Source organism: Antechinus flavipes, chromosome 1, assembly GCF_016432865.1.
Source record: "Antechinus flavipes isolate AdamAnt ecotype Samford, QLD, Australia chromosome 1, AdamAnt_v2, whole genome shotgun sequence".
NCBI lineage: Eukaryota > Metazoa > Chordata > Mammalia > Dasyuromorphia > Dasyuridae > Antechinus > Antechinus flavipes.
In genome coordinates this window covers 673,467,166-673,482,241 of record NC_067398.1, presented here as the reverse complement: position 1 = coordinate 673,482,241, position 15,076 = coordinate 673,467,166, and the positions used below count along the sequence as shown (strand labels likewise).

The 15,076-nt window shown below is 40.9% G+C and overlaps 1 protein-coding gene across 1 annotated transcript in view; it reads right to left on the bottom strand.

Moving 5' to 3' along the window:
- ATP8B3 (ATPase phospholipid transporting 8B3) overlaps positions 1–15,076 on the bottom strand; it is a 96,898-nt gene that overhangs the window by 12,972 nt on the left and 68,850 nt on the right. The window contains exons 18-20 of the mRNA XM_051972268.1: positions 9,712–9,876; positions 8,786–8,897; positions 448–523 (exon numbers count right to left, since the gene is read on the bottom strand). Coding sequence (XP_051828228.1) covers positions 448–523; positions 8,786–8,897; positions 9,712–9,876 — 353 coding nt within the window. The remainder of the gene's footprint in view (positions 1–447; positions 524–8,785; positions 8,898–9,711; positions 9,877–15,076) is intronic.

Sequence of the window (15,076 nt, the reverse complement as noted above, 5' to 3'; positions counted from 1 at the left end):
TCTCTATTTAAAATACATCTGTTGAGAAGTCAGGGAGTTCAACAAAAGCAGCCTTGAGGCTGGTCATTGCTTCTTCCTGTATGACTGGACAAATCACTTAACCTCCTCAGGCCTACTATTCTTTAGTCTTCCTTCTCTGCAGAATCAAGATTTAAAATTGAATTATAGGATTTTAAGAACAGAGTAGAAAGGGCCCCTGAAGCCTAATAGCACCTGTCCTGACTACCTCCAAGGAGTGACAGTTGGATCCAAGGTGTGAAAGCATTTGGCAGATGTAAAATTCCCCTCCACCCAGGAGGAAGGACTTTCTTGTCATTAGTGGCACCCTGCCAGTGCCCGCCCTGGTAGTGCCCACCCTGGCAGTGCCCCTCTCCCCTGGCTGGCCATTCTTTGTTGCCCAAGATCATTTGCTCCCATCACTCTCCCCTCCCTGCCCCACTTCCTTACTAGATTTCCTTTTCCTCCAGAATCTCCATATCATCAGATAAGAGTCGGCAGGCAAACCCAATGTTCACAGCAGTCTCTGCAAAAGAAAGGGCTCCATTGGATCTGGCCATTTCCTGCTCTGAAATATTTCCCATCTGGGGCACTTCCGGCTTTGGGCCATCCCTTGGCAGGATCCCATCATAAGAAGTGGACTTGGAGTCAGACAAGGCGTGGAGGGCTATGGCAAACGCTACTGGCTTTGTTCATCTCCCACCCGGGACACTCACCAGCTGTATGACTATAACAGCACCGGCCCCCACAGGGCAGCTGTGAGTTCAAATGAAGATTTAATACCTGGAAGGTGCATTGTTAAACTGCAGCGTGAGATACAAATATTTTTGCTCTAATGTGCATAATAAATAATGCTTTCTACAGATGCTATCTAGGTATTATGGCTATTATCACTATTAGCAATAATCTTTCTACTAATAAGCAACTATAGAACTGCTTCATAATTAAATAATTCTTGTTAATAATAACATCCATGATTATTTCATTATTCATTTTCACGATAATCTTTCCAATGACAAGCTATGTAACACAGGAAAATTCACTTGAGATCAGCGATTTAAAGCTGGAACGATCCTTTATATCTAATCTAGCCCATTCATTTTACAGATGACAAAACTGAGACGGAGGGAATGGAAGAAATTTGCCTCAGGTCACACAGCTATTGCAATACTGCAGAGCTGTTTCAGGTCCTTTGATTCCAAATGTAACACGCTTTTCCTCTACTCTGAACCTTAGTTTCTTCATCTGTAAAATGGGGACAATAATTCTCTCTCAAAGGTTCTTAGGATTTAAAGCTGAAATAGAAGTTGGAAATATTCTAAGCCTTAGGGGTCTGCTGGTAAATGTTTAACCACCGACTCTGGGGTGGGGAGGACCCACTTTTAAGTTTAAAAGTTAAAAAATTTAAGTTTTTAGGTTTTAAAGATAAACTTTTAAGTTTAATGAACATTTTAAACATTTTCTCCACTACATTTGTAAAGTATAGACAAACAACAAGATAATAAAATAAGACCTGATTTTGTGTATCAATTTCAAGGTGAAAAAAATCAAATCGAAAATTTAACAAGTGGCTTTTCCTAAGCCAATATGAGTTATTTGGGGCGTGCCCTTGCCCAGCTGTCTCCTTTTATATCTCAGTCACTTCTGGAAAAAGTGTCTCAGCCTCTTCTCCCTATAAAATTAACAGGAGTGATCTGCTGGACTGTGGCACTTCTCACAGAGTCTAGCTTTTCCTGGCACAGTTGAGTGATGGCTCAATACAGTGACTTCATCTGACAATGTATACACCATTCTGCTGAAGTATCCCCCCACCTCTCTGCCAACAGGAAATAGATCTATTTCACTATCAATTTTCTAGGACCATTATTTAAAACTCTCATGTTATTAGATGAGGAAACTGTGGCCTAGAAAGGAGTGACTTGTTCAGGATCATCCAAGGACTCTTGGAAGAAGAGAGCTGGGATTGCAATCCAGATCCAGTGCCCTTTCCATTGTACCACTCACCTTACAGGGCTATGGTGAGAAAAAGCTCTGCGAGCCTAAACGCCCTGCTAGAAATTGGCAGTGTCATTCCTATACAGCCCCGGCATGTTGTCCTGGGGCCTGCGTTGAGCCCTACCCTGGAATGGCTATATTTCCTAGAACACGGAGACATTTTCTGTACAAATACACACCCAAGAGGCTGGGTTTTTACTAAGATAATAAAAGCTGAATTAATCTAAAATTTCTCAGAAGTGACTCAGCAAACACACACATATGACTGCTTCCCTCAGGCCTAGACCATGCAGAGCTGAATCCATGATCCTTGGCCTTCCACAGGTAAAAGGGGTCTGAGCAAAAACGGGCAAATTGAGGCCTGGAGAGTGCTGAGACTCCACACAAACTTCCTGATTCCACATCCAGCATACCTTTCAATATTCCTTCCTTCCCTCCTTCTTTCCCTCTTTCCTTCCTTCCTTTCTTTCTTCCCTCTTTCCTTCCTTCCTTCCTTCCTTCTTTCCCTCCATCCTTCCCTCTTTCCTTCCCTCCTTCCTTCTTTCTTTCCTTCCTTCCTTCCTTTCTTCCTTCCTTCTTTCCTTCCTTCCAGGCATCAGCCAACAGGGGAAGAATAGGAGGAGAAAGCTATTGGACCCAAACCTTCTGCCCTTAAGATTATGGAGATCAAAAGATGGGCAGAAGCAGCTACACCCAAAGAAACAACACTGGGAGATGAATATAAACTGCTTGCATTTTTGTTTTTCTTCCCGGGTTATTTCTACCTTCTGAATTCAATTCTCCCTGTGCAACAAGAGAACTGTTCGGTTCTGCACATATATATTGTATCCAGGATATACTGTAACCTATTCAACATGTAAAGGACTGCTTGCCATCTGAGGGAGGGAGGGGAAAAATCGGAACAGAAGTGAGTGTAAGGGATAATGCTGTAAAAAATTACCCTGGCATGGGTTATATCAACAAACAGTTATTTAAAAAAAAATATTATGGAGATCATCTTAGTATAACCCCTTTATGTCACAAATGAGGAAAATGGGGCTCAGAGAATTAAGGGAACTTGTAGAAAGGCCAAATTTGAACCCAGGATCTTTGATCCTGGTGTAATTGTGTGCCTTCAAAGGAAGTCACAGATTTCTTCTTTAGACCTCAGTTCCCTCATCTGTAAAGGAGGGAGAACCCCCTGGCCATTTTCTGAGATAGGGCTCAGGCTGATCATGGAATCCTGGAACATCAGAGTCAGAGGGGTTCAGAGATCATTCGGCTCAGCCTTCTCCCTTTGCTAGCCAAGTCATTGTCAGAGCTGGGATTTGAAATGCAAACCTCTTGACTCCTAAGTCCCAGAGACTTTCCATGACACGAGGTTGCCTCCCTTGGAGACCAGTGTTTCTCAAGCTGGGAGCAGGGCAGCCACTGGAGAATGGTCTTGGGGTGGTGGAGATGGGAAGCGTCTCACTCCAACAGCTTCCCATAGCTCCCAAGGGCTGCTGGATTAAGTCCCAATTTCTTAATTTGACATTTGAGGTTCTCTAAGATCTTGTCCCACTCTGCCTATCTATAGTTGCATCCTGTTCCCACTAAGCCTCCTCCATTTCTCCATATCCCTAACATGGGGACAAGGTAGTATAATAGAAAAAATAGAGGTCCTGGGTTCAAATCCCAGTTACATTATTGACTATTTCTGTGGCCTAGGACATGGTCCCCAAGATCCTGTTCACCACCAACATTTTTTTAATATTGCTGTTCCTCCATCAAGATCCTCCATTGCCCAATTTTCCCTGGATGTCCCCCAGCCTGGAACACTCCACCTCCTGACTTCCTTTAAGTCCCAATTAAAATTCCATTTTCTACAGGAAGCCTTCCCCAACGCTCTTAAGATTGGTGCCTTCTTGTTTAACCTTATATATTTTGGATTATTTGCTGTCTAGGGGAGGGGATCAGGGAAAGGGAGGGAGAAAAATTTGGACCACAAGGTTTTGCAAGGATGAATGTTGAAAATTATCTTTGCATGTATTCTGAAAACAAAATGCTTGCCTTTTGTCTCTTGTTTCCTATTTATTCTTTTTTTTAAATAACTTTTTGTTTACAAATTACACGCATGGGTAATTTTACAGCATTGACAATTGCCAAACCTTTTGTTCCAACCTATTTATTCTTTATACAGCCTATTTGTACATTTAGTTTACTCGTAGCCTCTCCCATTAGATTGTAAGCTCCTTGAGGACAAGGACTAGCTTTTGCTTCTTTTAATATCCCTACTACCTAGTCCAGAATAAGTGCTCATTCTCCACTCCTTGCTAGTCTTATCCTCCATTAATACCCTCCATCCTTCAGGAAGTCTTCACTGACTACCTTGTCACTCGAAGATCTTGCCTTTCAATCTGGGTTCCACCGCTAACATTTACCATCAGTGTTGTAGAGGATGTGCTGGACCCTAATCCTAGCCCCTAGACCATATTAACATAAACATTTTCTAAAATTACTATGTTTAGACTTCACCCCCCAAATCTCCCTTCTTCCTTCAAGATTCAACTAAAGCATCACCTTCTGCATGAAGCCCACTCTCCCAAACCATCTGGCATTTATTTTGGACTCATTTTGGACATATTTAATCAATATCTACATGGGATTGATCTCAGATCCTTTCACTTTTTTGTCCTTGTATTTCCAGTGTCTAGCAAGGAGTCTGACATGTTGTTATGGGTCTTAGTTCTGAGCCTGAAGTTAGGAAGACTCATCTTTCTGAATACAAATATGGCGTTGGATAATAACTAGCTGTGAATGAGTGGGCAAGTCACTTCATCCTGTCTGCCTCAGTTGCTGTAAATTCAGCTAGAGAAGGATAGTGCAAACTCCTCCAGTGTAAAGGGCTGAAACTCTGAATATGTGCACTGGAATCAGACAATGGAGCACTTAAGGCTAATTACCCATTGGCCAATACTCTATTAGCATATGCTTGGAAAATGGACCTTCCCACTATTCAGTGCTGGCTTGATCTTTTGGTGTATACAGAGAATTTTGGGAGGGATTAGGGGGTGGAGTAAGACAGGCAGGGTCACTTTGGTAGTGGACAAAGAGAAGGGAGGTTGTGGAGAGCTTGTGTCCATCCCCTTCATTTCTATCCCTAAAGACCAAGAATAAAGACCAAGGATTTTTACTTATCCTGACTCTGGCTGATTCTAAGGCATCTATGGTGCTAACCCGGACTTCATACTCCAGTATTCTTGCCAAGAAAAGCCCAAATAGTCACTAAAGATTCAGACATGACTGAACAACAATTGTACAGCATAGGTGTATAATAAAGTTATAATAAATTAAGTTTTTTTTTGATCAATGAAAAAGACAATTCCACGTCTTTAACACAAAGTCTAATGGATGTCACTGAATCTTTGAGCCCTCCAAGAGTATGTCAGGAAGAAGAAGAGCAGAATAAAGAAGGAACAATTAACCAGGCTCTACAAGGATCAATTAAAGAAAATGAGCATGTTTGTCTGGGAGAAAAGTTAAAGAAGCCATGATCACCATATTCTATTCTGAAAAGAACTATCACTTGGAAGAGATATTCTGTTTATTCTGTTTGGCCCCAAAGGGCAGCTTGATGTAATAAAAGGATATTTGGATTCAGAGGAAAAAACAAACAAACAAACAAAATCTAGACTGATTTCCAAGCTCTGCTATTTACTCCCTATATGACTTCAGGCAAATTATTCAACATTCTTTATCAATAAACTAGAATTGCTGAATTAAGTAATTTCTAAGATTCTTTCTGGGAAAGCTGGATGAAAAAGTTGATAGAGCACCACCTGGAATCAGTCAGGGAGGCCTGAATTCAAATTTGAGGTGACTATGAGTAAATTATTTCACCTTATTTGCCTCAGTTTTTTCATTTGTAAACTGAGCTGGAGGAGGAAATGGCAAAGCACTCTTAATGTTTTGCCAAGAAAACCCCAAATGGGGTTACAAAGAGATAAGTACAACTGAACAAAACAATAACAAAAGGCTCCTTCTAGCTCCAAATACTAGAATACTCTAAGCCTTTGACCAGGATAAAGAGATTTTATTTCAATCTAAGGAAGTACTTCTTATGAGTCAGAGATGTTCATCAATAGAATGAGCTACACTGGAATCTTTGAATGTAGTGAATACAAATACAAAAGTCAACAGAATGAGCTCCTCATTTGAAGGTGTTCAAGAAGAGGCTAGAAGATAAGATTGTTGGGGAATAGTTGAGGCAATGGATTAGGAATTATTCTAGATATTCTCCAAGGTCCTTTCTGGTGATGAGTGTATGGTTCTATCTCACATGGTTCCATCATTATTCTGTTATTCATTTCACTGTCTAAAACTTGGAGGCCTTTATTGGAGGACTTCAGAGACCCAAGTTAAGTCCCCATTCCCACAAAAGTCTTACGTGCTACGTGCTCACTAAAACCAGAAATGTTTTACCAGAATTTCTTCTTTCCATTATTGACATACCTTCAAATGCAAATGCAATTAAGAGGAAGCCTAAGGCCAAGAGTTCACTTCTTGTTGCTGTTTGAGTGGATCAGTGTCTGGTTCTTGGAGGTTTTCTTAACAGAGATATTGGAGTGGTTTGCCATTTCCTTCTCCAGTTCATTTTATAGATGAGGAAACTGAGGCAGAGTTAAGTGACTTGCCTAGAGTCACACAGCTAGTAAGTGTCTGAGGCCACATTTGAATTCAGGTCTTCCTCCTGACTTTGGGATTGGGATTCTTTTCCACTATGTTGCTACCCAGCTGCCCAGAGTTCACTTAGAGATACAGATTTCATATATTGAAATCTTCCCAAACAGGAGATCTTGGAATCCAAAGACCATGGAGGTCTGGAAGGTGAGAGATGAGAACATGAAATGGAAAGAACCTGGGACTTAAGAGTCCAAGTGGATTTCCAGTTCCAGGATTGTTCCTGACTTGATGATAGCCTTAAGAAAATCACTTCCCTATCCCTGTTTCTCATTCCAACAGGGTCAGATCACTTGGCAGGATAGCCAGAGAAGTTAGCTTTCAATTCTGAGAATTGCAGGCTTTAGTAGAAGAGATGAAGGACTTAGAATAAAGAGTGACCATGGTCACTTGGTCCTGGTCTGATCAATTCAGGTTCTTGTGCTCAATTCCAGATGATACATTTTAGGAAGGACATGATTAAGTTTGGAAGAATGCCCAGCATGGAAAGAAAGGGAACAAATATTTATTTACTAAGCATCCTTTATGTGTCAGGCATTGTACTAAGCTCTTTACAAATATTATCTCATTTGATCCTCACAGGTGAAGTAGGTGCCATTATTATCCTCATTTTACAGATAAGGAAACTGAGGCAAATAAAGATTAAGTGCCCAGGGTCACACCACTATTTGAGGATGGACTTGAATTTAGGTCTTCCTGACTCCAGACCCAGCATTCTATCCAGACTGCATTATTCAGCTGCCAAATTGGAAAGTTGCTCTTACAGAAATTAGTTGAAAGAACTGGATGTGTTTAATCTAGTGAAGGGAAAAGGGACAGACATGATAGCTGTCTTCCAATATTTGAAGGATTAGAGTTCAGCTTGATCTTGGAGGGATTCAACCTGGAGAAAAGGAAAACCTCCTAATAATTTGAGCTATCCTAAGATGGAATGGGTTTCCTTGGGAGATAATGAGCTCCCTGTGGCCAGAAGTTTTGAAGCAGAGTATTTATGGATGGCCACCTGTCAGATGGGAAATAGATGGGATTCCTGTTCAGATACAGGTTGGAGTAGATGTCTTTCCAACTGATATTCTGTGATTAAATGAAGTCAGAGGTCTCTTCCATCTCTAAGATTCAAATATTCTGTGGATCTAAAGGCCTAATGGTTTGTAAAGTTTTAAGGATCTAAGGGTTCCAAGAGCCAATTGATTCCACAGCTCCTATAAATATAAAGGTTCTATAGGAGCTTAACAATTCCAAGGATGATAAATATTCCAAGGATCAATGATTCCAAGCGTTTTAGCAGTCAGATGGTTCAAAGGGTTTTCTAGCATCAAAACATTCCAAGGGTTCTAGAAATTAAATGGTTTCAATGGGTTCTAGCAGTCAAATGGTTTCAAGGATTTTCTAGCAGTCAAATGGTTGCAAGGGCTTTTTTTTTTTTTTTTAGCAAACATTTCCAAGAATTCTAGCAGTCAGGTGGTTCCAAGTGTTTCCTAGCATCAAAAGGTTCCAAGGGTTCAAGCAGTCAGATGGTTCCAAGATTTCTAGCAATCAGTTGATTCCAGAGGTTTTCTAATAGTCAAATGGTTCTAAGGACATTAAGGGGTTCTAGGGTTCACAGAGTTTACTATTCTAGGTCTCAAAAGTTCTAACATTATCTGGTTATAAAGCCACAAGGTCTATGATTTTAATCATCTATAGAGCTAAAAGCCTACATTCCTAAGGCTTCTAAGAATCTAACCTATTTTAGGTAATCTGTACCTATTTTGAAAGCTCTAAGCTGCCCCAACTTTATCCCATCAGATGAAAAAAAAAAAATCCTCTGCTAAAGTCATTTCCACTAAAGTGTTCATTCTTATAGTCTCAGCTCCCTCGATGGGACGCCAAGCCTTTTAGTCTCCTTGCCAGAGAGGGCAATGCCCAACCCAAAGGGGCAAAGCACCCCTGAGGAGGGCAGGATTAACCCCACTGCTTCTGAAGATTTTGGAGATGGGCAGAGGAAAAGATTTTCCAATGCACCTCACTATACCCCAAGGAGTGAGCATCATCCCCAAGCTTCCAGGGCCGACCAGCCCCGCCTTTGGGCCTGACACCCATGAGGACCCACCTTGTTTGTCTCCAGTCAATACCCACACTTTTATATTCCCTTTCTTGAGGAGGTGGATGGTGTCAGGTACACCATCTTGCAGTTTGTCCTCAATGGCTGTGGCTCCCAAGAGCTGGAAGACAGAGGAAAGAAAGGAACTCTGAGTCCTAACTGTTCCCCTGGCAAGATGCCCTCCGCCCCCAATCTTCCACAGACCTAGGCTGGGCAAAGAGGGAAGGAAACAGTAGGAATTAAGGTTCCCTGCTGCTTCTGGGACTGAGTTTCCTCATCACCAAAATATACAGGGTCAGCAAGATAAGCTTTAAAGGGCTCTGATGTTTTGGGTTCTAAGAGCCCTCTCAGCTCTGTTATTCTGTATTTTTTGTTCTAAGGCAGAAGTATCACTCAAAGTGGCAGAAAAACTCTCAAGTTGATTTCCCAAATCAAATTAAAACATAGTTGGGAAATGTTTAACAAAATAAATATACAATCCAATAGAGATACTGTGAAATTGTGATTTTCTAAGTCCCTGCCCATTTAGCTCATTCTGTGTTCTAAGATCCCTCCTTCCCTGGATGTTTTGTGATCTAAGGTCCATCCTAACTCCAGCTTCCGGTGTTGTACTCCATGTTCTGGCATCCCTCCCAGCTCTGGCAAGATTTCTAGCAAACAGTTGATTCCAGGGGTTTTCTAGTAGTCAAATGGTTCTAAGAATATTAAGGGGTTCTAGAGTTCACAGAGTTTACTATTCTAGGTCTCAAAAGTTCTAACATTATCTGATTATAAAGCCACAAGAGTCTATGATTTTAATCATCATAGAGCTCTCTGTTATTTCTCTCTGTTTGCTATTTCTCCCAGCTCTGAGCTGTCACTCCTGCCTCCAGAACCCTATTCTTGGGGTCTGAGCCTAGGTCTGGATGTCGGACCTCACAGGCCCCCAAGCTTACCCTAAGGTCCTTCTCCATCTCCTCATACACTTTATCCATGGCTTGGGCCCGGTTCTGCAGCTGGACACTGGCCTCGTGGTGTCTCTTGTTCCATTCTTGATAGACTTCCTCCTCTACTTCCTTGCTGGCTAAGCAGAGGGTCCGGAGCGTGTCTTCGGCAAAGGTCTGCAAGGGCAAGAGTAGAAGTCGATTTGTCAGGGATCCTACGCCCCATCCTGGACAGGTTATATCAAGGTACAGGGGAAGATGGAGAGAGAGTTCATATAGCATGAAGGGGACTGGATTTAGTGTCAGAGGGCCTGGTCTCAAATCCTGACTTTGCTATCTTATTCCTTTGTGCTGGAGGAGAGGAGCTTTAGGAAGACCCTGTCCTTGCCTCACGGAGCTCAAGAAAAAAGACTCAACCTGTTATACACAATAATACCTGATGAGTTCATTAGAATGTATGAATGAATCAATGGATCAATGAAAAAGCATTTATTAAGCCCTTATTGTTCAAGCCATTTCAGTCATGTCCGAATCTCTGAGAATCCTTGGGGTTTTCTTAGCAGAGACACTGGAGTGATTTGCTTTGCATTTTCTAGCTTTATACAGATGAGCAAACTGAGGCAAACAGCATTAATTAAGGGAATGCAGGCCTGTACCACTGGTTGCCCGTATTTACCAAGCACTCTGCTAGAAAATTAAGGTGAGAAAAAAGAGGAGAAAAGAGTCCCTGGATAAGGAAGTGGCAAATGAGCTGGACTTCAAAAGGCTAGAAATAAATTCAGCAGGTGGAGAGTGGAAAGGAGAGCATTCCAGGCATGGGGATCAGCGTGGACAAAAGAAGAGAGGTAGTGTCAGATTGGCTAAGATGACAGGAAAAAATAATGATGAATGTTGGAGGGGATGCGGGATAACGGGGACACTGTTGGTGGAACTGTGAATGATTCCAACCATTCTAGAGAGCAATCTGGAATTATGCCCAAAAAGTTACCAAACTGTGCATACCCTTTGATCTAGCAGTGTTACTTCTGGGCTTATATCCCAAAGAGATACTAAAGAAAGGAAAGGGACCTGTATGTGCCAAAATGTTTGTAGCAGCCCTGTTTGTAGTGGCTAAAAACTGGAAATTGAATGGATGCCCATCAATTGGAGAACGGCTGAGTCAATTGTGATATATGAACGTTATGGAATATTATTGTTCTGTAAGGAATGACCAGCAGGATGAATACAGAGAGGATTGGCGAGACTTACATGAACTGATGCTAAGTGAAATGAGCAGAACCAGGAGATCATTATACACTTCGACAACGATACTGTATGAGGATGTATTCTGATGCAAGTGGATCTCTTCGATAAAGAGAGCTAAATCAGTTTCAATGGATAAATGATGGACAGAAGCAGCTACACCCAAAGAACGAACACTGGGAAACGAATGTGAACTATCTGCATTTTTGATTTTCTTCCCGGGTTATTTTTACCTTCTGAATCCAATTCTCCCTGTGCAACAAGAAAACTGTTCAGTTCTGCAAACATATATTGTATCTAGGATATACTGCAACATATCTAACATATATAGGACTGCTTGCCATCTAGGGGAGGAGGTGGAGGGAGGGAGGGGAAAAATCAGAACAAAAACGAGTGCAAGGGATAATGTTGTAAAAAATTACCCTGGCATGGATTCTGTCAATATAAAGTTATTATAAAATAAAATAAAATAAAATATTAAAAAAGAAAAAAGAAAAGAAAAGAAAAAAAAAAGAAGGGAGGTAGGAAAATACAGGCAGCTAAGTGTCGAAGGGGATAGACCCTGAGCGAGTCAAGTCACCCTGTTTGCCTCAGTTTGCTCATCTGTAAAGTGGGGTGGAGAAGGAAATGACAAACTACTTCAATATCTCTGCCAAGAAAACCCTAAATGAGTCATGAAGAGTTGGGCAAGAGTGAAAAGACTGAACAACAATGAGAAAGCACAGGTCATATTCCAGTACAGTGAGGTTCCAGCAGCTTATAGTGCGGTAAGCAGTAGTGAGAGCTGGGCTTTAAGTCAATCATCAGTATTTATTAAGTAAATACTGGGAGCCAGGGGCTGTGCTAAGTGCTGGAGATACAGAAAAAGGCAAAAGTCAGTCCCTGCCCTAAAGGAGCTTATGTTCTAATGCGGGAGACAAGATACAAACAAATCTCTACAAAACAAGCTAGATACAGGATAAATGGGAGAAGGGATTAGAATAAAGAGAGGTTGGGGAAGGTGGGATTTTAATTGGGATTGAAATGAAGCCGGGAGGGCTGGTGGGTGGGTGGAGGAAGGAGAGTGTTCTAGGCCTGAGGGACAGCCAGAGAGAAAGTCCAGAGCTGAGAGTTGGAGGGTCTCAGAGGCAAGGATCAAAGACTACAGTAGGGAGCCAGCTAGATGATGAAGGGCTTTATATGGGATTCTGGAGGCAATAAGGAATCACAAGAGTTTATGAATGTAGGGAAAGGATGGTCGCACGGTTGAACTTGTATCTTAGGAAAATCACTTTGGTGGCTGAATGACAGATGGACTAGTAGTGGGGGGGACTTGAGGAAAGCAGACCCTCCAGAAGCTACTGCAACAATCCAAGAGTAAGGTGATGAGGGGGTCAAAGGAGTGAAGGGGGGATATTCCAGGGATTATGGTAACAAATTGGATATGATTGGATTGCTTGCCACCTAGAGGAGGGAGTGGGGGGAAGGAGGGGCTATGCAAGGATCAATGCTGACAAATTATCTGTGCATATGTCTTGAAAATAAAAAGCTTTAAAAAATTTAAAAAAAATTGGATGTGGGCGTTGGGAGAAGGAGAGAGAGAATAAGGATTCCAACTTGATTACTGGGTCATTCTGAGGGTTTGGGTGGCTGTGTGGTTCTCTACATTAATAGGGAAGGGAGTTTAGGGGGAAAATACTAAGTTCTATTTCAGACACAGTAAGATTCAAATGTCTACCGGACATCCAGCTAGAGATGAGAGATTGGAGGTTCAGTGAGCAGAGGCCTGGGCTTTGTGTCAGTCAATCAATATTTATTAGGTGCACATAGTGGGGCTGGAAAGACTAATACGAGAATCATCAGCATGGAGACAGTAATTAAATTCATAGGCACTGACCACCAGGTGAAGTAGTACAGAGGGAGAAGAGGGCCCAGGACAGAACTCTGAGGGACACCTTCAGTATGATGGAGAAGAATCCAGAAAAAAAAAAGACAGAAAAAGAGTACTCAGAGAGGTAGAAGGAGAACCAGGAGAGTAAAAACAAATCCTGAAACTTGAATCCAAATTGGACTTCAGATGCTTACTGACTATGGGATCTGGGCAAATCACTTCACTGCTATTTGCCTCAGTTTCCTCAACTGTAAAATAATAATAATAATATATTATAATATAATAATAATAACGATAAGGAATAATAATAACAGCACATCAATCAAAGCAATTAGCACAGTGCCTGGTGCATAGTAGGTGCTCTATAAATGCTTATTCCCTCCTCTCTCTCCTCTAGGACGTGGAAAGGAGTCTATAATAAGGCTGGAAGGATAAAGCGATATCAGGTTATGCAAAGCCTTGAATGCCAGACAGACGAGTTTGCTCTTTATCCTGAAGACAATGGGAAGTCACTGGGGATTTGGGGTGGCTTTTTTTAATGGGCACTAGTTAATATGACCCTGAATAAATTGTTTCAAGTTCCTGGAATCTCAAATTTCCCTTTTGTACAAAGTGAGGTAAGCTTAGATTCCTATCAGCTCTAAATCCCATGATTTGTAATCTGAAGGCTAGCTCTTGCTGCTTGCTGTGAGACCTCTGGCAATGAGCTACACCCCTCTGGGCCTTTGCCCACAATAACTGGGAGGAGAATCCCTGACCTGCCTCCCTTCCAGGATTGTGAGGATCTACTGAGGCAGAAATGAAAGTACTTTTTTAACAAAAAGTCATCATAAGACCCACATAAGTCATCAGCATTCTTATATATCACTAACAAAACCCAACAGTTAGAGTTACAAAGAGAAATTCTATTTAAAGTAACTACTGATTGCATAAAATATTTAGGAATCTATCTGCTAAGGGAAAATCAGAAACTTTATGAGCAAAACAAAACACTTTCCACATAAATTAAATCTGATCTAACCAACTGGAAAAATATTAAATGCTCTTGGATTGGGTGAGCAAATATAATAAAGATGACAATACTACCTCAACTAATCTATTTATTTAGTGCTCTATCAGAATCCCCAAAAATTATTTTAATGACCTAGAAAAAATAATAACAAAGTTCATATGGAAAAACAAAAGGTCAAGAATTTCAAGGGAATTAATGAAAAAAAAATCAAATGAAGGTAGCCTAGCTGTACCAGATCTAAAATCATATTATAAAGCAGTGGTTACCAAAACCATCTGGTATTGGCTAAGAAATAGACTAGTTGATCAGTGGAATACGTTATGTTCAAAAGACAAAACAGTCAATAACTTTAATACTCTAGTATTTGACAAATCCAAAGACCCCAGCTTTTGGGATAAGAACTCATTATTTGACAAAAATTGCTGGGAAAGCTGGAAATTAGTATGGCAGAAACTAGGTATTGACCCACACTTAACACCGTACACCAAGATAAAGTCAAAATGGATTCATGACCTAGGCATAAAGGATGAGATTATAAATAAATTAGAAGGGCATAGGATAGTTTACCTTTCAGACCTGTGGAAGAGGAAGGAATTTATGACCAAAGAAGAACTAGAGATCACTATTGACCACAAAATAGAAAATTTTGATTACATCAAATTGAAAAGTTTTTGTACAAACAAAACTAATGCAGACAAGATTAGAAGGGAAACAATAAACTGAGAAAACATTTTTACAGTCAAAGGTTCTGATAAAGGCCTCATTTCCAAAATATATAGAGAATTGACTCTAATTTATAAGAAATCAAGCCATTCTCCAATTGATAAATGGTCAAAGGATATGAACAAACAATTCTCAGACGAAGAAATTGAAACTATTTCTAGTCATATGAAAATATGTTCCAAATCATTATTAATCAGAGAAATGCAAATTAAGACAACTCTGAGATATCACTACATACCTGTCAGATTGGCTAGAGTGACAGGGAAAGATAATGCAGAATGTTGGAGGGGATGTGGGAAAACAGGGACACTGATACATTGTTGGTGGAACTGTGAACACATCCAGCCATTCTGGAGAGCAATTTGGAACTATGCTCAAAAAGTTATCAAACTGTGCACACCCTTTGATCTCTTCAATAAAGAGAGCTAATTGATCAAGGATGGACAGAAGCAGCTACACCCAAAGAAAGAACACTGGGAAATGAATGTAAACTGCTTGCATTTTTGTTTTTCTTCCTAGGTTATTTCTAC